The sequence below is a fragment of the Bemisia tabaci genome, unplaced genomic scaffold, assembly GCF_918797505.1.
Source record: "Bemisia tabaci unplaced genomic scaffold, PGI_BMITA_v3".
Classification (NCBI taxonomy): Eukaryota; Metazoa; Arthropoda; class Insecta; order Hemiptera; family Aleyrodidae; genus Bemisia; species Bemisia tabaci.
The window spans coordinates 136,496-162,653 of NW_027311746.1; the positions used below are offsets into that span (position 1 = coordinate 136,496).

Below are 26,158 nucleotides of genomic sequence, written 5' to 3' on the forward strand. Positions count from 1 at the left end.
AATACGGAGTTAAATAATAATAATCTGAACAATTGAGCAAATCTGAAACAAGTCTGGTTAGTCTTCTGATTGGATAGAGGGTTTTTTGAATTTTTTTTTTAACATACTGAACATGATCCTGCCAATTTAAATTCTTTTTGAACTTTTAAGGACTCTGTATTTTATGACATACTGAAGATTTCCAGACAAATGTTTGTTCAAAAGCTGAACATTGTTGTAAATGCCATCGGGTGATGTACATTTCTACTGAGAATTCTTACTTGCAGGAGAGACGAATTATTTCGTATGATATAACATTACGGAACTAATCAGAATTTCAAGCTACGTAAGAACATTTGGACTACATTTTGCAATAAGGAACTATAAATTTTAGCCCGGTTTAAAAACAGCGTATGTGCCATTGGTTTCCCCATGCACAAAAGTGTTTTTTTCAGATGAGCCAGAATTTATAGTTCCAAATTGCAAAATTCAGTCCATTTGACTGTCGGTCTAGGCCACAGGCATTTTGTCGAGTTAGTACTACTTTATTTACGATTTGATTACTGTTTGGGCGATTTTACTTACTATTCGCCTGCGATGTACTGAAAACCCCCCGCCGCTCGCAGGATTACCGGTTTTCAAATCGAGCGCCACTGCGAAAGGCTCCCATTGGGCGCTGTTCGACTGGGGAGCGAAATTGGCGGGAAGTTCTACTATAAATACTCGGAGCACCCTCCATGCGCCACTATTCCGTTGATTCATTCTGAGTCGTCGCTCGCACTCGCACCGTGAACCATGGCACGTACCAAGCAAACCGCTCGTAAGTCCACCGGAGGTAAGGCCCCTCGCAAGCAATTGGCCACCAAAGCCGCCCGCAAGAGTGCACCCGCCACTGGTGGCGTCAAGAAACCTCACCGTTACAGGCCCGGAACCGTCGCCCTGCGTGAAATCCGTCGTTACCAGAAGAGCACCGAGCTTCTTATCCGCAAGCTGCCCTTCCAGCGTCTCGTCCGTGAAATCGCTCAGGACTTCAAGACCGACCTCCGTTTCCAGAGCTCAGCCGTCCTCGCCCTTCAGGAAGCTAGCGAAGCTTACCTTGTTGGTCTCTTCGAAGACACCAACTTGTGTGCAATCCACGCCAAGCGTGTCACTATCATGCCCAAGGACATTCAACTGGCTCGCCGCATCCGTGGAGAACGTGCCTAAGCGCTTTCACTGTCCGTGCATCATTTTAAAACGGCCCTTTTCAGGGCCACCAAATCGCAGAGCAACCCCGCGCCCCTACAGGGGCCCTACCTTAGGGATGTCGATACCCAGGGAAGTATCGATACTCGGTATCGATACTGGTATCGACTCTAAGCATCGATACCGGTATCGATCATCGAGCTGAAGTTTCGATACTTATGAGGTATCGATACCATCGATACTATTTCTGAATTATGCCGGGATTCTGAGTGTGCGTATGTCTGTCGGCCGTTAAATTCCGCCAGATCCGCCAGATTCCGCCTCTCTCGAAAAAGCCCTGTTCGCGTCCTTAGTCAACTATTTTGAGCCTTTAACTACACTTATCGAACTGAGCTTTTAACATTTTTATGGAAGTATAATCATTTTGAGAAACTTGATTACTCCGTCGTTTGTCACAGTGCATCATGAAGGTGAAATAGTGGGGAGAGAATTTTTTAAAAAAGAAAAAGAGGCCTTTTTCATGGCCAAATCAGATTAAGTATCGATACCGTCGATACTGGGGTCTTGGCATCGATACTGCATGGTATCGATATCGTGGAGTATCGATGCCGAGTATCGTAAAGTATCGATACTTTGCAAGTATCGGATAAGTATCGACATCCCTATCGCAGAGCAACCCCGCGCCCCTACAGGGGCCCTACCTTAGGGATGTCGATACCCAGGGAAGTATCGATACTCGGTATCGATACTGGTATCGACTCTAAGCATCGATACCGGTATCGATCATCGAGCTGAAGTTTCGATACTTATGAGGTATCGATACCATCGATACTATTTCTGAATTATGCCGGGATTCTGAGTGTGCATGTGTCTGTCGGCCGTTAAATTCCGCCAGATTTACGCCTCTCTCGAAAAAGCCCTGTTCGCGTCCTTAGTCAACTATTTTGAGCCCTTAACTACAGTTATCGAACTGAGCTTTTACCATTTTTATTGAAGTATAATCATCTTGAGAAACTTGATTACTCCGTCGTTTGTCACAGTGCATCATGAAGGTGAAATAGTGGGGAGAGAATTTTTTAAAAAAGAAAAAGAGGCCTTCTTCATGGCCAAATCAGATTAAGTATCGATACCGTCGATACTGGGGTCTTGGCATCGATACTGCATGGTATCGATATCGTGGAGTATCGATACCGAGTATCGTTAAGTATCGATCGAAAGTATCGATACTTTGCAAGTATCGGATAAGTATCGACATCCCTACCCTACCTCAAGTATCAAGTCCGCACCTCGGCAATGCACGTGAATTCCAAAGCCCGATCTGATATCTAGGCGTCGTAAATTCGAATAAGTGAATTTTAGGATAAATATTAAATCTATAATTTTTATGGGTCTGCAAAAACTCTAAGGAGACAAAATTTGTTCGTGCCAAAAAAGTCAAAACGATCAAATAATGCCTCCGCCCTTGAAGTTTCACTTATCAGTAAAAAATTTCTGGAACTCCTCCTTCCGTCAACAGTTGCGCCGCCGCCTACTAGTGCAGGACCTGAAGTGCCGGAAATCCATGAATATGACCCTCGGCTTATGACTTATGAGACTTGTCAATGGCACCCTCACATTAAAGTGATCTACGTTCTCCCTTTTATTAAAACATTATACAATTAAAAATCTCAATTATTAGCAGTGCAGTCGGACCTTTCTATCGAGGATATGTGTTTTTTTAGAGACGAATAGGCACCACGGAAAACAAAGAAATTCGGCACCGACTAGATGTCCAGATTTTCTTTTAAAAAATTGTTTTATTTTATTTTTTTTTTTTTATTATTATTTTTTACTGAATATCCCTTCAAATCGTCGTTCTAAGTGCAGATCGCGTCGGAGGAGTCCCGGGTTGATATGAAAAAAATCTCGAGCGGAAGTCGGCGTCGATTTTTTTAATTTTTCGTGCGTATGTGGTATTTTACATTGAAAAATAAGGTTCGACATTTTACGGCAAAAAAATGGGGGTTTTGCTTTCTGGTGTGTTTCCGTGTTACTTTCCATGCTCAGCCCTTGAAAATATGAGAGATGAGACTCATATTTTTCACAGCTTCACGAAATTTCATGATATGACTCACAAAAATTTCCGACCTTTCAATTTTGCATTTCAGTTCAATGGGAACCCCGCCCGCCTCTCGAACGACCGATCCGCAATGTGTTACGTTTTTTCGTAGGCCACCACCAAACTACAGTTTCTATATGTACCGTTATCCGTGTGCAATGTAAATAAAAATGTTTTCATCAAAAGCACATTTGAAGCACATATTACATGTGGGGAGAGCGTTTTTCTCGTTAATTTTTTCGGAGGCAAATCATTGTAATAATCCCTCGCATGGGTCCATCTTCTAAGCTTAATGGTCAAATTCTACTGGAGAGTTGTCAAAAATGTCGTCTGAAATGGGGGACTCTCTAAAATGGACGGATCTCTTTAAACTTCCCTTAATTCGAATGCAAACCTTAGGCGACTTCGGGAGCTGTTCCCGGTTAGGAATGATTCGAGGATTTACAATTGCGAGCACATTTTTGGCGAATCGACACCAAATGTGAGAAAGGAAAGCCATTTTAAGGAAACAGTACGATCCTACGAACTGTCGGATCACGCACGCAGCATTTAAAAATCGCGCTTGTCGGAAGAGACTCCCTCTGGAAGTGAACAGCACAATCTACCGTCCGTGCAACCCAGCGCTCCGTGCGGCTGTTTGGCGCAGTTATTGCTGAGGGCATTTTGTAGCATGTGCACGACGACTCGATCTTTTCGATCTACTTCTTGTCTCGATTTCTGATTTATTTTTTAGAATTTAATCTGTTCGAAGCTACGGTTTCATCATGTTTTTCGTAGAGGGATCCAATTGTTCAGTCAAAAAAGCGAAAAAATGTATCTTGAAAAACTTTGAAGCATCAAAACAAGCCGAATAAATTTGCAACACTCTCGGTGGAGGAAAGAGTTTCTCTTTACACGGGTATCCAGTAGTGACCCTTCCACCTTCATACTTACCTGGCGTGGGGGCTACCGTGATCAAGAAGGCGGTTCCCCCAGGGCGAGGCCCTTCCATTGCACTCCGGTCGGGCTGACCCCTGCGAGTATCTCAAATGTAGATACCTCGGGCGTATGGAATGATTTCCGTAACCCTTGCGCGGGGGAGCGCTGCAGTCGCGGGCGGGTGACTGATTCGCGGGGGGGAGACATTCTGGCGGGGGGGCGTATGTGAATCGCGCGCGGGCACCACTGTTGTGCGCGAGGGTGACTGATCCGGGGGAGGGGGCCATTGTTTCGATTCATCGAAGAATCGATACACTACAGTGTTGCCAAGCTTATACACCAAATTTTCATGTCTATGGTTTTGAAATGGACATTACAAGTTCGAGTTTGTTCTGAAGATGGAAGAAGAAGAAGTTACTGTTGTTTGTTTACATAGTTCACGAGGAATATGGGGTTAGGTTTTATGCTTCAAATTTATGCTGACTTTAATTTCGTGAATTACTGAATATCTTAATACGTAATTTGGTGAAATTAAACGCCTATTGATTTGGAGATGGCTGCTAATGAGGGAATACGTAAGTACGTGAACTAATTTTATTTTATCGCTGACAGTCTTCCGGAACTGTAATTTGGGTAGCCCAAAACATTGCCACAGCAGATAACGTAAACAATCTTACACATCGCTATATTGAAACATTATAATTTTATGGAAGATAATGTCTGAAAGTTCTTCCAATACCTATATAAAAATATTGGTGCAATGATGTATGGTTGTGGAAAAACAGATTAAGTCGTTTCATGTCCAAAGTCCAAGAAATGGCCTCCTTGGTGTTTCGTAGGTTTAGGGAAAAAAATGAGTCGACAAAATTCATATCAGTTTACAACGCCATTCAACAGAAAATCATGTTCTAACTGTTTGATTACGTTGATTACAGATTGTTTACGTTATCTGCTATGGCAATGTTTTGGGCTGCCCAAATTACAGTTCCGGAAGACTGTCAGCGATAAAATAAAATTAGTTCTACGTACTTACCTATTCCCCCAATAGCAGCCATCTCCAAATCAATAGGCGTTTAATTTCACCAAATTACGTATTATGATATTCAGTAATCCACGAAATTAAAGTCAGCATAAATTTGAAGCATAAAACCTAACCCCATATTCCTCGTGAACTATGTAAACAAACAACAGTAACTTCTTCTTCTTCCATCTTCAGAACAAACTCGAACTTGTAATGTCCATTTCAAAACCATAGACATGAAAATTTGGTGTATAGGCTTGGCAACACTGTAGTGTATCGATTCTTCGATGAATCGAAACAATGGCCCCCTCCCCCGGATCAGTCACCCTCGCGCACAACAGTGGTGCCCGCGCGCGATTCACATACGCCCCCCCGCCAGAATGTCTCCCCCCCGCGAATCAGTCACCCGCCCGCGACTGCAGCGCTCCCCCGCGCAAGGGTTACGGAAATCATTCCATACGGGCGCGTAATTTTTGGGCAAGGCGGATAAAGAATGGTGGTCGCATTTCGATTTTGGCTGCCATCTTAAAGATGTGTGACGTGCAGAGGGTACGGGCTTTTACCGCGCGATTTGAAATGTACCCGAAGTGTACCCGATGCGATGCCGCGGCGCGAGGCTCATACAACTTCCAAACGGAATTATGAGTTTTCCTTCCTAATGAAACGCTTTCAGATCGTAGTCTGAGTTAATTTTTACTGAGAATTTGCAAGGAAGTTACAATCATTCTAATGTTTAATATTTCTGGCTGAAATTTGTGTTTAAAGAAATGTACCCGATGGGCTCGTTCCGGCCTTCACGCACATGTGCAACTTTCTGACGAAACTGGACCTATCATTTTGGACTTAGTATATTTCGGATTTTTGAGAGCTGTAATGCGGTAGTTTTTCCTTAGAAATTTGGAAATAACGTCCAATCATGGCAAATGGCAAGATCACGAAGCAGAGGAGCAGGCTGGTTTTCGAGCTGGCAGGTCTACGATAGATCACCTCTTTGTTATTGTCCAGGTCATTGAGAAGAAAATGGCCGTAGCTCAGGAGCTGCATTTAATTTTTGTGGATCTCCAGAAAGCGTATGACAGTGTGCCGTTGGTGAAACTTTGGGAGGCCTTGGAAAAATCGAATTTTAACGGGGGGTTGATTGACGCTGTTAAGCGATTTTATAAAGGGAGTTTTACCAAAATTAAGTGCCATGGGGGGTTGTCAGCGGGATTTTATGTTACTAAGGGTTTAAAACAGGGATGTTGTTTGTCGCCAACATTATTTAAAATTTATCTCGAGTGCGTGCTAAAAGAATGGAAAAAGAAATGTTCTGGTATGGGTGTCCCCTTGGGTGATCTTGAAACTCTGTTCACTCTGTGCTTTGCTGATGACCAGGTGGTGGTTGCTCAAGATCAAGACGACGCGGAATACATGATGCGCAAGTTAGTAGAAGAGTATCGGAAGTGGGGTCTGGAAGTCAGCATATCCAAATCTGAGAAGATGACTTTTGGCGGTGATCAGCAAAGCATTGAGTTGGAGGATGGGCAGCAGATCAAAGGCTGCGAGCACTATAAGTACTTGGGAGTGCGGTTGACCCAGGATGGAAGAACTGATCAAGCGATTAAGGAAAGAAACACCCTGGCAAGGAAGGCTACAGCGATGTTAAATGGAATCCTCTGGGACCCTCGGATTTCCAAGGAGAACAAGAGGAGAATTTACGACGTTGTAGTCAAGAGTATTCTTACATATGGATGTGAAGTTTGGCAGCTGAAGGAGCGGACAAAGGGGATGCTAAGAGCAACGGAGATGGATTTCTGGAGGAGGTCTGCTGGAATTTCTAGGAGAGATCGGGTCCGCAATGAAAGAGTGCGTCAGATCATGGGAGTCGAAAATGACATCATATTCGACGTCATGACCAGACAGCTTGTCTGGTATGGTCATGTCAATAGAATGACGGACGAAAGGCTGCCAAAGAAGTTGCTTGATTGGGTTCCTCCTGGAAGGAGACGAAGGGGACGCCCAGTGAAAGGGTGGCGACAGGGGATTTTAGAAGAAATGAGGGTTTGTCAACTCCCTGAAGGGCTTTGGGAGGATAGGGGACTTTGGCGGCTAGGGGTCGCAGAGCGCCAAAGAGCGCTATAAAAGCGACTTTACACATACATACGTCCAATCATTCTTCTTTTTGATGCTTCCAGGAGAAATTTGTACTTTCGGAAATTTGGGAGACAAGTGTGAAAATTGGAAAAACGGAGAGGGGGTCGGGGATGGGAAGGGAGGACTCCCCCCAGACAAGGCGGTCCGGGGGATCCCCCGAAAAATTATATTGATAATCAGGTACCCATGGCAAAATTAAGAAATATTAAAAAAAAAAAAAAAAAAAAAAAAAAAAACCTCTCACGGTTTTTAAATTATTTACTGATAAAGATAGCAAAATAAAATACACCACAGTAATTTCACTTTAAATTCGGGATATCAACGCCAGAAATACTTACAATGATAAGTGACTATACAATACCTTATAGCGTTAGAGTGCAGCGTAAACCTCAAACCCCCTAACTCCGCAGTTGGGTTTGTTTACAATCGTGACGTCAAGAGGGTACGAGATGCGACCACCATTCTTTATCCGCCTTGATTTTTGGGAGTCGGGACTGCGGGACAGTATCGATACCGAGTATCGATACTTCCCTGGGTATCGACATCCCTAAGGTAGGGCCCCTGTAGGGGCGCGGGGTTGCTCTGCGATTTGGTGGCCCTGAAAAGGGCCGTTTTAAAATGATGCACGGACAGTGAAAGCGCTTAGGCACGTTCTCCACGGATGCGGCGAGCCAGTTGAATGTCCTTGGGCATGATAGTGACACGCTTGGCGTGGATTGCACACAAGTTGGTGTCTTCGAAGAGACCAACAAGGTAAGCTTCGCTAGCTTCCTGAAGGGCGAGGACGGCTGAGCTCTGGAAACGGAGGTCGGTCTTGAAGTCCTGAGCGATTTCACGGACGAGACGCTGGAAGGGCAGCTTGCGGATAAGAAGCTCGGTGCTCTTCTGGTAACGACGGATTTCACGCAGGGCGACGGTTCCGGGCCTGTAACGGTGAGGTTTCTTGACGCCACCAGTGGCGGGTGCACTCTTGCGGGCGGCTTTGGTGGCCAATTGCTTGCGAGGGGCCTTACCTCCGGTGGACTTACGAGCGGTTTGCTTGGTACGTGCCATGGTTCACGGTGCGAGTGCGAGCGACGACTCAGAATGAATCAACGGAATAGTGGCGCATGGAGGGTGCTCCGAGTATTTATAGTAGAACTTCCCGCCAATTTCGCTCCCCAGTCGAACAGCGCCCAATGGGAGCCTTTCGCAGTGGCGCTCGATTTGAAAACCGGTAATCCTGCGAGCGGCGGGGGGTTTTCAGTACATCGCAGGCGAATAGTAAGTAAAATCGCCCAAACAGTAATCAAATCGTAAATAAAGTAGTACTAACTCGACAAAATGCCTGTGGCCTAGACCGACAGTCAAATGGACTGAATTTTGCAATTTGGAACTATAAATTCTGGCTCATCTGAAAAAAACACTTTTGTGCATGGGGAAACCAATGGCACATACGCTGTTTTTAAACCGGGCTAAAATTTATAGTTCCTTATTGCAAAATGTAGTCCAAATGTTCTTACGTAGCTTGAAATTCTGATTAGTTCCGTAATGTTATATCATACGAAATAATTCGTCTCTCCTGCAAGTAAGAATTCTCAGTAGAAATGTACATCACCCGATGGCATTTACAACAATGTTCAGCTTTTGAACAAACATTTGTCTGGAAATCTTCAGTATGTCATAAAATACAGAGTCCTTAAAAGTTCAAAAAGAATTTAAATTGGCAGGATCATGTTCAGTATGTTAAAAAAAAAAATTCAAAAAACCCTCTATCCAATCAGAAGACTAACCAGACTTGTTTCAGATTTGCTCAATTGTTCAGATTATTATTATTTAACTCCGTATTGAAACATGGGATAACTACCTACCTGGGGATGTTCCCCAAGTTGGACGATGTCTTCCTCTTACAAAAGAAAATTATCAGGATTATTTGTAATTGTAACAAACCTTACAATTATCATTGTAGAACTTTATTTTCAGAAAAGGGTATTTTGAGGGTTCCTTCCCTGTACATTTATGAGACTATCAATGAAGGTATACGTACTGACATTCTAACGATTGACAGAATGAACCCTAATCATGGATATCATGGATATGGCACCAGACATTGCTTCATGAACAATAATATTGTAGCAACTAGGGAGAGTAAATTAATGAAATATCAAGCGATAACGTTTTTCAACACCTTGCGCAGCAAATTGAACATATTCCTTAACCAATTGAAAATAAAACTCAAATATAAGGCCTATTGTAGTCTAAAAGAATTTGTCGAAGAACCTGTGTAATTCCTTTTGTTTAAATTACTGTAATTGATCGTATTCGATACATCAAACAGGTGAGATTGTATCGATATCGATTGGTGCAAAACATAAACATAGCCTCAAAAGTAAATTCAGAAATCTGAAAGAACGGGTCTTTTGTAACAGATTTTTTATTCTTTTGAGTACCACACTACCAAATGCCAATTCAAAGTGAAATTGTCAGGAAATTTCTCATTTTCAGCTTTTCCAACTTAAATCCTTACAGTTTGGTTTGAGGTTATGTTCTATTGTTTTGAACCAAACGACACATCGAACCCGTATCGAATACGGTGTATTGTTGTATAAATTGTAAATTTGACTTGTGCCAGAGCTTTTTTACTATAGGCTGTATGCGTCAGTAAATTCTATCCATCTGCGTATCTATCTATCAGCATTTAAATAAATGGGAAGCATTTAATGAGGAAGGAACGAGAAGAGCTTGTGGATTGATGAGTTATTGTTCCCAATACATTGAAAACTCATGAGCTCTCCGCCCTGAATGTATAAAATTTTGTAGACGGCCTTACATTGCAAATTACAATACTCATAAGGAAGCTATTAGATATATAAGTGGTCTAAGAAATTCTAATTATTTGGTTCAAGAAAGTTTTATGCTTATTGAGTATCAAATGCAACCATTTCACTTCCGCGCCTAACCTCTCCGCTTAGACGTTCAGAAATCAAATTGATGCAACACATCAAGATTATCTCTCTTTCACTCCCTGGTGGAGTTTACTAAGTTGCTACGCTCTGAAATCAGAAATTAAATTTAAATGTGAGGGGAAAATTGTGCGGATTTAACTGTATAGATGGACTCATGAGGCAGTGCAGTGACTCGCCTTACCAAAGGACTGAACTCAGAAATCGAACGAGTACCGCAACTAGGTCGGCTTCAATTTCAGTTCATTCACCATAGTGACCATGGTTCATTCATCATTTCATTTTTGTCCGGATTTTATTCCGTGATGTGCGCAAAGCCTCTGTTCAATTAAATGGAATAAGTTATGAGGAGGCGAGCAGCTGTGCTCGTTGAAACGCCGAGGAACAAGGACCTGTGTGACGCGCCTGCTGTGGCGACCCCTCACACGATCGAAGTTGCTAGCCGCGCTCCTCCCATTGGCTGCCGGAAGGCAGTCGCGCAGGTATAAATACCCAAGCTTCAGCCCTTGTGGTCATTCGTTTCGCTCTCTCGACACGCAGCAGATCTAAACGCTTAACTCAACATGTCTGGAAGAGGTAAAGGAGGAAAGACTAAGGGCAAGTCCAAGACTCGTTCATCCCGTGCTGGGCTCCAATTCCCTGTTGGACGTATCCACCGTCTGCTCCGCAAAGGAAACTACGCCGAGCGTGTTGGTGCCGGAGCTCCCGTCTACTTAGCCGCTGTCATGGAATACTTGGCCGCTGAAGTTCTCGAGTTGGCTGGTAACGCCGCTCGTGACAACAAGAAGACTAGGATCATCCCCCGTCACTTGCAACTTGCAATCCGTAACGATGAAGAATTAAACAAGCTTCTCTCTGGCGTCACCATCGCCCAAGGAGGTGTTCTGCCCAACATCCAAGCTGTACTTCTGCCCAAGAAGACCGAGAAGAAAGCATAAGTTCACTTTCTCCATTCGTCTCTTCACTTTAAAACGGCCCTTTTCAGGGCCACCAAATTATCGAGCAACTTAGGTAGCAGAATAAGTAATGTGCTCTCCGTAAATCGGAGAGTATAGAAGAGAAGAGAAGGTTAATAAGGGTCCGACGCAATGCTAGGTAATTGAAAAAGAAGCGCTCGCTGGCAACGTACGCAACTACTATTTTCTACTCTTTTCCAGTGACTAGCGGCGGGTATGTTGCTGCCGGATCACCTCCACATAGGCAATTTTTTATACATCGTCCGTCCGCAACTCTCGCTTAACCAATCAGCGCGCAGTGGTATGGGACTCCCGCTCGCCGCGCACTCTCGCGCCAATGTACGCAACTGCTTGCTCACGGCATTCCCGCTCGCCGCGCACTCTCGCGCCAACGTACGCAACTGCTTGCTCACGGCTCAACTTCTGTTTCAATTCTTCCCTATCCAGTCGGGCTCTAACCTTCTATACTCTCTGCCGTAAATATAGCAACCTAACTTGTACGTGTATGTGTTTCCACTCACTGCTGCACTGCACTGTATAATCAATCAACCGACGGTCTTTGAGCGTTGTCTCTAAAATCGTCCATGGACAATTTTTTTCCTTGAGGAAATTTAAAAATCAACTTTGTGAACGGTAAAACTTTGGACACAGGATACTAAAGATCTTCATTTACTGGTATGAAAGTTCACTTTTCATTTCAAATTCCTAGTTTCGCAACGTTTTTCTGTTCTTCTGAAGGCATGTTTAGACCAGTGATTTTCAAGGTTTGGACCGGAATAATCAGTAATCAGCATTCACTACCAACGATCTAGTAACTGCAGATTGGTCCTGGCTTGGATTTCGAGTTATTCCTCCAAAAGACTCAGTGTAGAAAGTAAACTTTAACGCCTCATTTCACAAACTAATATTTTTTTTTCGACTTTGAATTTTTGGCAGAAGAAAATATAAAACTAGAGGAACTCAAAAACATCCTCAACTCGATTTTTTCAAAGATGTGGGTTGGTTCCTTTCTGATGAACTCGGTTCATATGTGCTCTATGGATCTGACGGGAGTTTTCACAATAAATTATTTAATGTTGAAATTTTAACCGTAAACTCACTTGAGGAATTAATGATTTTTTTGAGCTGAGCAGACCAACTCCGGGACAGTTTACGGCGTAGAACGAAACGTCCGCAACAAAGGTACATTAATCGGATCGCATTTAGTAAAAAAGGAACCAGCGCAATAAATAGTTTTCGTTTCCAACCAAAAAGAATTGTTGATTTTAAGGGAAAATAATTATGTGAATTTTAAAGCTGTACATTTACTGAGTATTTTTAAAAGTAAAGAAGAAGTTGCACGATTTTGAAAGCACTATAATCGCGCTGGTTCCTTTTTTCTGAATGCGTCCCGGTCAGTCTTCGAAAAATTTTGAATGAATTTTTCGGGCTGAGGCTGAGTAGATCAACTCCGGGACAGTTTACGGCATAGAACGAAACGTCCGCAACAAAAGTAATCGCCGGGCTGAGGTACTCATGATAGGGAAGGTAGCGCATGAGAACCTTAAATACGGAATTTATAATGAACTCTACGACTGAGCGGTCTGCGCTGAACGTACAACGGAATATTATACGAGCCCGCCACCGGAGAGGACAAAAGAGTAGAGAGGGGAAATGGGCAAGCACCTGGCGCCCCACCGCGAGCCGGCTAGACCGCTCGGGATTGGGCGCGGCGAGGCGGCCCGTCGTATATAAAAACCCGAGCCGAGCTAAGTCAGTCATTCGTTTGCAGATCGAACAGAGTGACGCAATGGCACCGAAAGCAAGTGGTAAGGCAGTGAAGAAAGCGGGCAAAGCCCAGAAGAACATCACCAAGGGTGACAAGAAGAAGAAGCGCAGGAGGAAGGAATCCTACGCCATCTACATCTACAAAGTCTTGAAGCAAGTCCACCCCGACACCGGAGTTTCCTCCAAGGCTATGTCTATCATGAACTCCTTCGTCAACGATATCTTCGAGCGTATCGCCGCCGAAGCTAGCCGTCTCTCCCACTACAACAAGAGGTCCACCATCACCTCCCGGGAGATCCAGACCGCTGTCAGGCTCCTCCTCCCCGGAGAATTGGCCAAGCACGCCGTCTCGGAAGGAACCAAGGCTGTCACCAAGTACACCAGCTCGAAGTAGATTTTGCTCTTCATCCGGCTCCACACTTTAAAACGGCCCTTTTCAGGGCCACCAAATTTACGAGCACTTTGACCCATCCAGTTCATCATCAGAGAGTATGGAAGGTAAGAGCGTGCGATTGGATACTTGGATAGGGAAAACCTCCTGAAACACAAGTGTCAAGTTTGCCATGAAAGCAAGAAGTTGCGTACGTCGACGCGACAGCGCGTTAGCATCTGCAACTCGTTAATAGATTTGCAATAGTTAGCGTCATCACCAGAGTTGCTAAAAGAAATTTCATCGAATGAAATTTCTTTCGACCGACAAAATGTCAAAAATGCTTATTTTTTCTAACAGAATTTGTTTCTATTTTCAAAGAGAATAATATTCGTCAATTAGACCAGTTGGAGCGCGGTCTTCTCTCAGCTCTTCTCTTCTGGCCTTCTCTCACTACTCTTTCTCTTCTGGCAGTTCTGGCTCATCATGGGGAGGGGGACCGGGGACCATAACCTCAAATTTCAAACTGATAATTTCTGAAAAAACCAGAGACAAATGAAAAAATCATTTAAATTGTTTCAAAGATAGTTCAAGATCCCTCCCTTTTGTACCAAAAAAGAAAGATATACTATTAGGGGGTACTAGGATTCTTTATAGTCAAGAAATTTGTTTTGCTCCAAATATGTAAGCTAACGTCTTACTTTATCCGTAAAATTTATTTTGGTGTTCAACCGGTACGGCTGTGTGTTCAACCAAAATTTAAGATAAAAAATTCAAAATTATGTTTTTGCTGTTTTACTCAACTTTCTGGGCATTTCTAAAGGTCCCTTTCACAGTTTACCACGTTCCTATAAATGAACTTAAGGAGATTCATAAGTTTCAAGGGTTTAATCCTGAATTCTGCGTGTTAAATGAAATTTCTTTTTATAATCTTTCATGAAATTTCTTAACTCTGGTCATCACTGACCAATGAGCGAGCTGTAGGTACTAGCGCGCTCTCGTGTCAACGTACGCAACTTCTTCAACTTCTGTTTCAGTTTTCTATCATTGAGTCGGGCCTCTAACCCTCTTACTCTCTGTCCATCACGAACCCAAAGATCGGAGTCAAAGGAATGACTTAATCTCGTGCGATCTCAAAGTTCAAAGCTAGGCCCGACTGAATAGGGAAGAATTGAAGCAGAAGTTGAGCCGTGAGCAAGCAGTTGCGTACGTTGGCGCGAGAGTGCGCGGCGAGCGGGAATCCCATATACCACTGCGCTGATACAAAAAATTACATGGAGAAAGGAAGTTTGAACTCACATCGGATGCTTAAAAATTGGATTTTGTCAGCGAATTTGTCACGATTATATTTCAAGAATAACTGGATAATAATTTGCAATAAGGAACCACAATCTCTGGCTCTTCCATGAAAGCACCTTCCTGCACAGGGAAACCGAAAACCGATGATTTATATGTTGTTTCAAAAATGTTTCCTTGGTGCAAAATGTGGTCCGACTATAGTTGAAATCGCTTATTATCTCGATTTTCCAGCGACTCCACACGTATGCGCCTCGTCAGTTGAACCCCTTAATTGAAATGGTGAGCTCCAAAACGCACATTTGCCTCGAATGGGCACTACATGTAGATGTACTCCTCGTGGTACTGGCGGAAGAAGGATCGGGTAAGTCAGGTGAGTTTGGCTGAAAAATTTATAGTGTTTACTTCTGGACTAGGGATTGCTGGATTTCTTTATTTTCTGGGATTTATAAGTAAATGTTGTTTAGTTGTTATTTTTGGTGTTTTAATTTTAGATTCTAATTACATTAATAATCTTGTTTTCTTTATAATCAGTTTAGTTTTATTTATAAATATTCTTTTTTGTTACGAGAAATGTTGGTAGACGATTAAAATGGTATAACAATGGATTTATCAAGTTTGGTTTGGTAAAATTTGTATTTTTTAGGTCTGACCGATTTTTATGTTATTTAAATGTTAAGTTAAAATTAAAGAATTAGCGTCGGGCAGATACTATACGATTTGACACATTAATCGTGACTAAAAATGGATGTTAATTCGTTAATTTAGAGAAGGACTTCTCACCAGATATTTACGCCAACCTTTAATTATGAAATCCACCTCGCATTCCTGGCCACGGCGAGGGGCACTAGCCATGACCGCCATGAGCCATGAGAGGGCCAGGGCCACGCGCCTCGAGAGTGAGAGCGTGCGTCTCGAGAACCTGGCCGTTGGGCGTTCAGATGACGACTGGTAACGCAATGAGGGTAAGAGCCGCGCGGCACTCCTCTGATTGGTCCATCTCCCCTCGTACAAGTGGCATTAGGTCCGACGAGGTCCCGCGCGCGGCACCGTTTTTAAAAGCGTCGCGTGGCCCCTCCACTCGTTTCGTATTTACCGCGATACCGCTCCTTCATTCTTACCGTTTATTGGTTCGTTTTAGTGGGAAACGGAGAGGGGTTCGGCCAATCGTGACGCTTCTCCTAAGTCGAGCGACGGTATAAAAAGCGGACTCATGCCCTCCCAGACATCATTCTCGTGTCAATACTTGAAGCAGCGCAATCATGACTGGACGTGGTAAAGGAGGTAAAGGTCTCGGCAAAGGTGGAGCCAAGCGTCACCGAAAAGTGCTCCGCGATAACATCCAGGGTATCACCAAGCCCGCCATCCGTCGTCTGGCTCGCCGAGGTGGAGTCAAGCGTATCTCTGGTCTCATCTACGAAGAAACTCGTGGTGTCCTCAAGGTTTTCCTAGAAAACGTCATCCGTGATGCCGTCACCTACACCGAGCACGCCAAGAGGAAGACTGTCACCGCCATGGACGTCGTCTACGCCTTGAAACGTCAGGGCCGCACCCTCTACGGTTTCGGAGGTTAATTTCCTTCCTGCCAGTGCCGCACATCCAACTCTTTAAAACGGCCCTTTTCAGGGCCACCAAATCTATGAGCACGTCACCATCGTCTACATCTATCACCGACCAGAGAGTATGGTAGGTGAAGAGGCCCGGCTGGGTAAGGTAGAAAATTAGAAATTGAAACAGAAGTTGAGCCGTCAGCAAGGAGATGAGTACGTTGGCACGAGAGTGCGCGGCGAGCGGGATTCCCATAAACCACTGCGCTGATTGGCCAAGCGAGAGTTGCGGACGGACGATGTATGAAAAATTGCCTATTGCCGCAATCAGACGCTGAATTTAGCAGGTGAATGTGGAAGTCAACAGTCATCGCCCAACGGCTGAAATTTAGCAAATTCGAGTTATTTTCAACCAGATGTGTATCAAATCTACTCGAATAGTTCAGAAAAATTCAAAATAGGTCCGATGGTTGCTGAGAATCGTTGCTGAATTTTGCGCGTGACGCGCAAAATTCAGGCATCGGGCCGATGACTTCCACATTCAAGCCACATTCAGCTCCCACATTCAGCGTGTGATTGCGGTGTCAGTGAGGATGGTCCGGCAGCAACATACCCGCCGCCAGTCGCTGGAAAACAATAGAAACTAGTAGTTTGCGTACATCGCCTGCGAGCGCTTCTGTTACCTAGCATTGAGTCGGGCCTCTAACCTTCTGTACTCTCTGTCACCGACAAATACCCCTGAAAATCTCGTCGGTCGTGACATTATTTTCAGATAACTCAAATCAGCGCACCAGATTAGTAAAGAAAATGCTGGTGCCCCATTAAGTAGCTTTTATCGCGGGCTCGGGCATCTTCTCGGTTCGAAATTCGAACTTGGCGCAAATGGTTGCAAATCTGCTCCTAATAATAGTCTAATGCTTCCTTCCCATAATCCCATGTCTACCTGATAAGTGATAACGTAGGTCAGCATCAGAACACCACCGCTGGCCGCACAGAACTTCGAGTAAAGCTCACTCCGATTTCGCAACAACTTTTCGTATGGAGTGGTGGAGGTAAAAGATTTCAGAGTCATTGTTTTATTTTATTTTATTTTTTTCCTTTTACTTTTTGTCAGATGCTTTGACCAAGATTTTCATAGTTCCTTTCGTAATGGCTTCGCTGATTGTGAGCTTAAAAAGGAATTAGGCGATTCCTAAGGTTAAGTTTACTCATGGTTTCCTCGTCATTGCTGTTCCAGCAATCGATCAGTTGCGATACAATTATCTTTTAAATTGGGGGAAAAACCGCCAGTCGACGAGATAGAGGGGACGAAAACCGATTTGACAGTTTGCTCTCAACTTTCAAAGTCTGTACTGTGTAATAGTGGAAAAGACCTTAAGACCCCACTCATAATCGGCCATTTGGAAAGCCGGTATGGCCAAAGACCAGATGTGGTGCTCTAGTGTTGGTGGCTCTAAGAAGAGCCGTTGGAAAAGGCAAGCCGGCCGGCTGCATGATGTCCGCCGCGTGCTGTGTGGTGATGTGAGGTGAGTCCCGTGTGACGTACGGGTGCGGACTGTCTTGCGGCGGTGAGGTCACGACATATATAGCCGTGGTTGAGACTGCGGCGGCCAATCAGGAGCGAGCATGGGCTGCGTCGCCAGAGGTGAGCGGTGATTGGCCGCCACAGTACTTCCCTGCGGTTGAGACGGAGTCTCTGTGGGTGGTTGGAGAAGTGAGTGGTGAAATTAGGTGTTGGAGTGAAAACAGGATTGGAAAATGTGTGTATAGTGGGTGAAAAGTTGAGGATTGAGGGAGTGATGATGGAATATTTGAGGACTTGATTGAGTGATGGTTGATTGAGTGAGTTGAGGGTTGATGGAGTGAGTTGAGGGTTGATTGATTGGTGAGAATCGAGAGGTGCATGTCAGCGTGCCGGGGAGCGCCATTCGACCCGGGTGACACACGGTTGAAGATATGTGACTATCATCTTTCCGGGCAAGGAGGTTGATGCGCTGGACAACAAGTTGGGAACGTGCTGTGTTCTGCGGCAACTTGCTGGAGCGTGTTGATTTGCGCAGCGGAGAGAGATGGATATGATGCGGTGATGATGCTGGAAGCTTTCAATGCTCATGCTAAGATGATCAAATATGACTGTTCCAGTGAGAGATTTGAGTTTGAGTGCTTGAGTACAGTTGACTTGAGAGAAGGTTGAGCGTGTTCTTGAGGCGAGGATGCATGAATGAAGTGAACCAGAAGGCTGAACGTGTTCACTCACGACGGGAGTCACCAATATGGCCAAAGACCAGATGTGGTGCTCTAGTGTTGGTGGCTCTAAGAAGAGCCGTTGGAAAAGGCAAGCCGGCCGGCTGCATGATGTCCGCCGCGTGCTGTGTGGTGATGTGAGGTGAGTCCCGTGTGACGTACGGGTGCGGACTGTCTTGCGGCGGTGAGGTCACGACATATATAGCCGTGGTTGAGACTGCGGCGGCCAATCAGGAGCGAGCATGGGCTGCGTCGCCAGAGGTGAGCGGTGATTGGCCGCCACACCGGTATCCCTCTAGCAAATCGGAGCTCTTCAGTCGGTTGATCAATAATCTTTTCTCCGCATTACAAACGAACTTTTTCTTCGGAATTTTCATCCATCAAACCTGAGGGAGCCCGAGTGCTTTTGCGAGAGGTGCGCTCGCCAATTTCAATATTTCAATGATTTCATGAGGACTAGCCGTCTTCAACATTTTATTTAAACTTTGGACTGGTAACGTCATTAACGGCGTAATTATTTTATTTCCACAGAAACGCGAAGTAAATTTTGTTGCAGAATTGGAAGATTTTGACTAGGTTAGACAAGGTGTTAGAGTTTGAAAACAATCCTCCAAAGTGTCAATTGCAGAGACAATAACTTCGCGAAAACAATTTCCAGGAAAAATCGAAACAAAAATAAAATCCTCCGAAAAGTCAATCATGATTACCATCACTATCACCGCCCGACTCCTTTCCCGCAAAATAAAATGTCAACAGCACGCAGTGTTCCCAAGCGGTCTCCCATCTAAGTACTAACTACGCCCGACGTTGCTTAACTTCGGTGATCGGACGAGAACCGGTGCTTTCAACGTGGTATGGCCGTTGACGGCTGCAGTAGCGCTCTCATCACTATTTCTGACAATCCGATTCACCGACAACATCAATTCAGTTACTCTCGTTCAGTCTAAACTTCTGAATACTAACAACAGTCCCCTGCAGCACTTATCATAAGTGGCTCGCATTCAGCAAGAAGGAACCAGCGCAAATACAGTGTTGTTCCTTCATAATTATCTAAAAAAATCTCCCAAAATAGCAACTATATTTACATCCCACCAAAAAAGTATTAATTTCAAAGGGAAATAATTGTGTAAATGTTAATACTGTACATAATAATTATTATTTTTAAAAGAAAAAAATAAATTGTACGATTTTGAAAACACTGTGATCACGCTGGTTCCTTTTTGCTAAATGCGATCCAATTGTGGAACGTCTCGGCAGGAGCAGTTCAGAGCTTCCCGGAAAAAGGCTGCGTGGCGAAAAATCGCGTTGTGAGAAAAACGAATTTGAAGTTTTCATTATTACTTTCTGGCCTCCGACGGTACCGACTTACATCGGAGCTTCGGACACTTGGATCAAAGTTTATACACCCTAGAATGAGTAACGACCATTGGAAAAACTTGCATTACTTTTGTCTTTGAAGTCTTCAAAATGTTCCTTTCGGGGCCCTTCTTCCGGGAATAGGTTTTGGCTTTTAAAGCTGGACTTAACAGACATGAACGAGTGTCTAAACAGAGGTAAAGTTTACTAATCTCTTCTGAATGATAAAACACGAAAAGAAAAGAAAAATATTCTTCGGTGTCAAAAACAGGTATCAATCCCCGCCCGTCCGTTAGGGCCGCGCTCTATCTCTACAACGTCGCGGCGCAAACATGGCGGCAAAATTTCATAAAAAATAAAATCTTGGAATTTCGCAAATTCCTGAAAGATATTGAAAAATACCGGCTCCTTTTCATACTCCGCAAAGTGTAAACATTGGGACTTACTTCTATTTTTGTATGTTTGAGTGCGGGTTGCATACTCTATCCCCTGAAAAATACGAAATATTTCGGAGCATCGTGACATTTCAAGAAATATTTCACCGAAATGTCTAATCTTTCATTCCTCTCTTACGTTTCATGCCACCCGGGGCGCATACTGGTAATCGCAAGGGTTCAGTGCAACCTCCCAAGAAGGTAGGAACCTGGAACCCCCCTTACCCCATCTCCCCACTTCCCAGTCAGGCTGTGAAGTGTAAAAAGCCCTGAATCCTGATGCAACGGACTGACATAGATGGATTTTTTGCCAATCAAGAGACTTAATATCCGTTGAATTCATCAAATGCGAACAGAATCGAGAACAGTAGTTTCCCTTTATAACCATCAAAACGTTACGTTGCCTTTTTTGTATGTACATAAAAAACAAACAATAAAAAAAATTAAGCACCTCTAAAAGTGTGTTTCCATGTGCACGCACAGGCGCACGCGTCTACTATTCATTATTCTGAAGGCTAACAAATCGACATTATTGTACAATATTAATTCTTTACAATTAAGCAATCGTAACATTATTTTTGATCAACGAGGCTCAGTTACCATGTACCGTGGCATCGCTAAATTTTCCAGAATCTTATTTTATGTGCGTACCTACAATCAAGCCAGATTAAAGCTCCCGTGTGTGGCACCGGTCAGTGCTGCGAGTGCTGCCATTTTATTTTATCAAAAAGATTTCGAAATAATTCCAATTTCCGGAAACATATTCCGATTTTTTCAAAAATTCCGGGGGAAAATTCCGAAATACGCCCGGATTTAGTTCCGAATCGTATAAAATTTGATCAAAAAGTCCCTAAATTTGATCAATTAAATAATCAAATAGGCGAAAAACCGCACGCTCTATTTCTAATAAACTGGGGGGAGTAATAATCTTGTTTCTATCAATTTTAATTCTAGCAGTATCTTTACTTTGTAAAAGGAAATTTCGAGGAAATTCCGGAAATAGCTGAAAATTCCGGGGATTCAGAGGATTCCGGAGAAAGCTCCGATTACTTGAAAAGATTCGAATTTCGGAATTAATTCCGGGAAATGGCAGCACCGGTACTGATGCGAGTGCTTGAGACTTAGACAATAAGAAAATGATCGGGTTGGAGGAGGTAAATGCCTTAGCGGGAAAACTTGGGAATTCTGGAACGGAGGGCCTCCGTCGGAGGCGGCTGTCCGCGAAAAGTTAAACTGATCAAGATTTACCCGAAGAAGGGCCGGTGGGCGCTATATACTGCCGTGCTACGAGGAAAAACGCCGTGTGAACATTCGACAGTTGCCAAATTTCCCTCGATAAAACATGTATTTTTGACGACATTCATGCACGTTTTTCCAATGAAATTTTCAGATGTATTCGATTAAATTGCGTACGAAATTGTCTGAAATTTTGGAAACAAAAATTCACAATTTTCCCTGTAAATTCGGTTTTATTTGAAGTAAATTTGACAACGTCTGAAGACTCATACGGCGTCAGGGCCGGATTAAGGGGGTGGCCACATGCCCCGCGGCCCATGGCGGCAAATCTATAGGGGCGGCAAATTTTGACATTTTTTTTAATGTAGGTATAGAAAATTCGAATTTAGAAAAAAAAAAATTACAAACGAGAAAAGGCGACAAAATCTCTAATTTTCTGAGAGCATAGTAATTTCTACTTTTGTCGTCTTTCAGTGATACAAGAGATAGCACCTTTAATTAGTTGAGTTAAGAGAGAAACCAAACAAGCAATTTGGCCTGGAACGGCGTGACTTAGAGAGAAACGATGACGAGGACTTGAGATGAAAAGGAGAAGCCCTCAGCGCGGCGATCGGCATGTAACACATATTAGCCCCTTCAAGACTGCACGAATGCTTCACGCATTGCGGCAAACACAGTGCGATCAGCGTGAAACGCATAGCGCCTACATGACTGCTTGAATACTTCACGCATTGCTTCAAACACAGTGCGTTCGGCGACGGTCGCGTCGCGCGTCGGCGTGAAACGCATAGCGCCTACAAGATTGTCGGAATACTTCACGTATTGCGCCAAACACAGTGCGGTCAGCGCGGCGCGGCGGCGGAAGTTAAATTCATTAATCCACATTTATGTTTGTTCTTTCATAATTTTTTTGTTCATTTCTTATGAATGGAAGGCCTTGTCCACACAGAGATAGGTTTACGAATCTTAACTTTCGCGCAAAGTTCCCAAAGCTTTTGCTGGTGGTGTTGAAAGGGCTTTCGCAAAAAATGTGTTCAAAACGAGTAAACGCGTCTTATGCACCCCTCCCCCGCTGGCACGTTCATTTGATGATTTTTATTGATGCTTCAAAACGAATGAGAAGGGGGTGGCAAAATACAGGCGGCCCATGGGCGGCAAGTAGATGCCCTGTACGACGTTCTTCCTTAGCACGGCAGCATAGTACATAGCTTCACACTTTGAGCATGGATATTGTAGAGCTCTATTGTAGAGCAAAAAGATCTTGCTCTTTTTGTTTGAGGCCTTTGTTTCTCTTCGGATATTTTTCCAGCTAAAATGCTTGGTCAAAAAATGCAAGAGTGAATGCATCTAGGAAAAGAGATCAATATCCACAGAAGGGTTACCTGCAAATTCTTCGGTGCTTTTGTTTCCGATAAAATTTTGCGCGGTTTCTGCAGTCTCCTGGTTTCAGCCTAGCGCTCTTTCTTTATCTTTAAGTGAGCATTTTCTGAGCAGAAAGTAAGAGGAAACTGTCGACCGAGAGTACAAGATCTCATAGGAAACTTTTAGAACTGATTTACATGACATTTACAATAGATGGTGCTGGCTCGCGACTCTTTCAATTTTATCCACCTTCGAATGTTAATGACAGGGAAAGAGGAGCGATCTTCCATCGTGGATAATTAGAATAATCCTAAAATAATTTATGTGGACAAAAAGTGTCCTGTGATGCCGTTGAGGGCAGAATTATTATGTGCTATTCTCAACATTCTAGGTTAAGAGAACTTTTCAGCAATCATGTTGCAATTTCAAATTGCTATTTTATTGCCACTTTAACGAGTTAAAACTGCCAGGATTTCAGCGAGTTCACTCTCTTTTACCGAAATTAAATCGCGATTTTTTCACCGATATAATATATTCCCAAAAGAAGTAAATCAATGAAGAGTAAAGCGACATAAATTCAACGATGGAGAATAGCAATTTCAACGTAATACATCGCAATTTGTGGTTTTTCCACCAGTTATAAGAATGACTTTACAATTAAGAGTCATATTTATTTTTGGTTGTGGTTGCATGTTACCTATACATCCTCTCAATTCGAGCACTGAGGGTTGATGTACACATCACAACTTTCTCGAGAACAAGTTGTAATTTTCCAGAGTGCTTGCGATGTATGAGTGTGTATGAGTGTATGAGTGTATTGAGTGCTTGATTGTATCTTCTTAGTTTTTGGGTCTAAAAATTATCCCTGGAGGCCATAATGACGGATCGGGCGAATTATGATGGAGCAATTCAAATTGCAACCTTTGCTCTGGAAAAAGTTACTTAAAAATATTGCAATGCTATAACGTCATCGGCGATTAAAACGCAAAAATCCACTGATCGAATCGAAGTTTATTTCGACAATTGCTATTCGGACTAGATTTGAGATAAGAAACCGCAAATTCTATTTTATCTATAAAAGCATAGCCATATGCGTAAGAAAACTATATAAAGAAAACAAGCGGCATACCTACGCTGTCGCTTCGCTGACGTAATGGCGGGCTTTATTTTCATATGAGCCCGAGAAAGCATAGAGGCATATGGAAGACAGGGGTCACGAGGTAATCGAGATACGCCCTTACCAAATAGGCGTGACAGTCCAAGGAAGAAGAGAAGTTAGTCCACAAAAATTCAAAATTGCGTTAGATGGGTTTTTTAACAACACTTTTTGAGATCAAAATCACACGCAATTGCAAGGGCAAAGTTTGGCATACTTTTGCTCGAATAAGATAAACCATAAATCGGAGATTTTTGAAACGTCACGGAAAAAAGTGTTAGGGGTTATCCCCTAAAATAGTGGCACCACCCAAATTCGTTGAATGGTATGGACATCTCCATAATTAATAGTGGCGCAAAATTTTGGTTTGTAGCCTAATTTCTTGTGGTACTGCCACAATCCATTGGAAATGTCCTCGTCATCCAACAACCCCGTGCAATTTTTATCCGTGGTTACGATTGAGATACCACATTAAAACACACTCAGCTATCGATACGTTGTTTTTAAAATAAATCAGGAGCATAGTGCCTCATTGCTAAGTAGAGTCAAATAATTGAACGTATTTCTGCTGAACGGAACTATGTGTGCCTGCGCATTACGACATGAGCCTCGAGACCCATAAGAATATATGCATAACAGGGCTCACGTCATAATGCACATAGTTCCGTTTGGCAAAAATACGGCCAATTAGGCTGTGCTCGATGTAAATTGCGATAATTCCTCACGACATTTGACAGCATCGGAAATCGTGGATGTTCTAGTCAAGCGAATTCATGGAAGTTGATGAGTCGCCTTATAGCCGGAGCGGGGTGTTCCAAATCTCCACGATAGAGGCGGGGGTCGAATAGTTCCGCATTTACAAAAGCAATGCATAGTTGATGGGACATAAGAGTTATCGCATTGCAGCCGCAGATGTGCGGATTTTGGTAACGCTCGACCGCTGGCCCAGTCCGCGGCGGGACTGGTTTCAGAACAGGACCAGTTGCCGAGGCGATTTTTTGTCCTTAGTTCTCGGTTATTGCGGGGAAGCGGCTGCTTTTCATGCGAGGGACCAGCTCTGCCGTTTAGCGGTAAGCACTTAGTTTTAAGTTTCATATTCTTCAAGAAGCAATGGTCATAGAGAAGGAACAGAGGGAGTAATAACGCCATTTCAGAGAGAATCTCGCGCGGAGAGAGACAAACAGGACTTCGTTTTTTTTGCTTATCAAAAATTATTAGAAAATGTGTTGGTCTCCAAGTAGCTTTTGCAACGGAAAAATCGCGATATTTTGAAATTAAGTTGCGATTTTTCACGATTTTTCGGTGATAAAATCGATAGGATCATAAACATCCGAGCGATTATCCTCGATCTTGTCGCAATTTCATCTCTCTAAAATCGCGTTCTATAAAATCGAAATTTTATCTCAATATATCGCGATTTTTGTTCTATAGTATCGCAATTAAATAGCCGTCAACAAAATCGCGATTTCCTTGCGAATTTATGTGATGAAATCACAACTTATCGCAATTTTTTATCCAATAACATTGTAATAAATCGACGTCAATCAAATCGCAACTCATTGCGATTACAGCTTCTTGAGTCGCCCGATAATACTGTGGGTCGTTTTCGGAACGGAGAAAACTACTGATTTTTGAAGTTCCAGCCTTTTCAATTGGTTCACCTGAAACCCGGGGGGGGGGGGGGGGGGGCTACCGCCTCACGAATGGCGTCACTGAAATTCGAGAGGCACGGATTTGTTGTTACTTGTGAGAACTGAGGGTTTTTACCCAGTCCTTTTTCCCATGATTACAGCAACCGGTAAAAGAAAGGTGACCGAGCATGGGAAAATGGGACTTTAACGTAAAAGGCTGAATTTTTCAGGAGGACGGAAAATCGTGATGGAAGTCGAAAGTATCGATTTTACGTTTTTGATGAAAATCAGTGTCTTGTCCTGTCGAGAATACGTTGTCAAAAATCCTTGTCAAAATTTACATTATTAACAACTAGGGACCCGTAGCCTAGCCGCTGCGCGGTCGCCAACCACTGAAGGAAAACTACACGTGAACAATCGTAGTTTTAATAATTTCAAGTTAACTAAGAGATGAATGGATTCAAATGCCGACAGATGCACGCGAAAGAAAGTGTAAATATCTCCGACTGCAACGTTATGCACCACTT

At 43.4% G+C, this 26,158-nt stretch overlaps 5 protein-coding genes, 1 non-coding gene and 1 pseudogene across 6 annotated transcripts; 5 read left to right on the top strand and 2 right to left on the bottom strand.

Moving 5' to 3' along the window:
• The first annotated feature begins 706 nt into the window (after window positions 1-706).
• LOC140225827 (histone H3) lies at window positions 707-1,239 on the top strand. Its single transcript, XM_072305779.1, has one exon. The coding sequence runs from the start codon at window positions 775-777 to the stop codon at window positions 1,183-1,185; it is 411 nt and encodes a 136-aa protein (XP_072161880.1). The 5' UTR covers window positions 707-774; the 3' UTR covers window positions 1,186-1,239.
• Window positions 1,240-4,187: 2,948 nt separating this feature from the next.
• LOC140225837 (U1 spliceosomal RNA) lies at window positions 4,188-4,316 on the top strand (annotated as a pseudogene).
• Window positions 4,317-7,922: 3,606 nt separating this feature from the next.
• LOC140225824 (histone H3) lies at window positions 7,923-8,440 on the bottom strand. The gene has a single exon (XM_072305775.1). It carries the CDS (start codon window positions 8,385-8,387, stop codon window positions 7,977-7,979), a length of 411 nt encoding a protein of 136 aa, XP_072161876.1. The 5' UTR covers window positions 8,388-8,440; the 3' UTR covers window positions 7,923-7,976.
• Window positions 8,441-10,791: 2,351 nt separating this feature from the next.
• Window positions 10,792-11,271, top strand: LOC140225825 (histone H2A). Its single transcript, XM_072305776.1, has one exon. It carries the CDS (start codon window positions 10,840-10,842, stop codon window positions 11,212-11,214), a length of 375 nt encoding a protein of 124 aa, XP_072161877.1. The 5' UTR covers window positions 10,792-10,839; the 3' UTR covers window positions 11,215-11,271.
• A 1,703-nt stretch (window positions 11,272-12,974) lies between these two features.
• LOC140225820 (histone H2B) lies at window positions 12,975-13,449 on the top strand. The gene has a single exon (XM_072305771.1). The coding sequence runs from the start codon at window positions 13,022-13,024 to the stop codon at window positions 13,391-13,393; it is 372 nt and encodes a 123-aa protein (XP_072161872.1). The 5' UTR covers window positions 12,975-13,021; the 3' UTR covers window positions 13,394-13,449.
• Window positions 13,450-15,875: 2,426 nt separating this feature from the next.
• LOC140225821 (histone H4) lies at window positions 15,876-16,301 on the top strand. The gene has a single exon (XM_072305772.1). The coding sequence runs from the start codon at window positions 15,928-15,930 to the stop codon at window positions 16,237-16,239; it is 312 nt and encodes a 103-aa protein (XP_072161873.1). The 5' UTR covers window positions 15,876-15,927; the 3' UTR covers window positions 16,240-16,301.
• A 2,902-nt stretch (window positions 16,302-19,203) lies between these two features.
• Window positions 19,204-19,322, bottom strand: LOC140225836 (5S ribosomal RNA). The gene has a single exon (XR_011900742.1). It is a non-coding gene; the product is annotated as a 5S ribosomal RNA (ribosomal RNA).
• Window positions 19,323-26,158: the final 6,836 nt, after the last annotated feature.

Coding starts and splice junctions, on each gene's coding strand:
- LOC140225820 (XM_072305771.1), top strand. CDS start 13,022: ATGGCACCGAAAGCAAGTGGTAAGGCAGTGAAGAAAGCGGGCAAAGCC.
- LOC140225824 (XM_072305775.1), bottom strand. CDS start 8,387: ATGGCACGTACCAAGCAAACCGCTCGTAAGTCCACCGGAGGTAAGGCC.
- LOC140225825 (XM_072305776.1), top strand. CDS start 10,840: ATGTCTGGAAGAGGTAAAGGAGGAAAGACTAAGGGCAAGTCCAAGACT.
- LOC140225827 (XM_072305779.1), top strand. CDS start 775: ATGGCACGTACCAAGCAAACCGCTCGTAAGTCCACCGGAGGTAAGGCC.
- LOC140225821 (XM_072305772.1), top strand. CDS start 15,928: ATGACTGGACGTGGTAAAGGAGGTAAAGGTCTCGGCAAAGGTGGAGCC.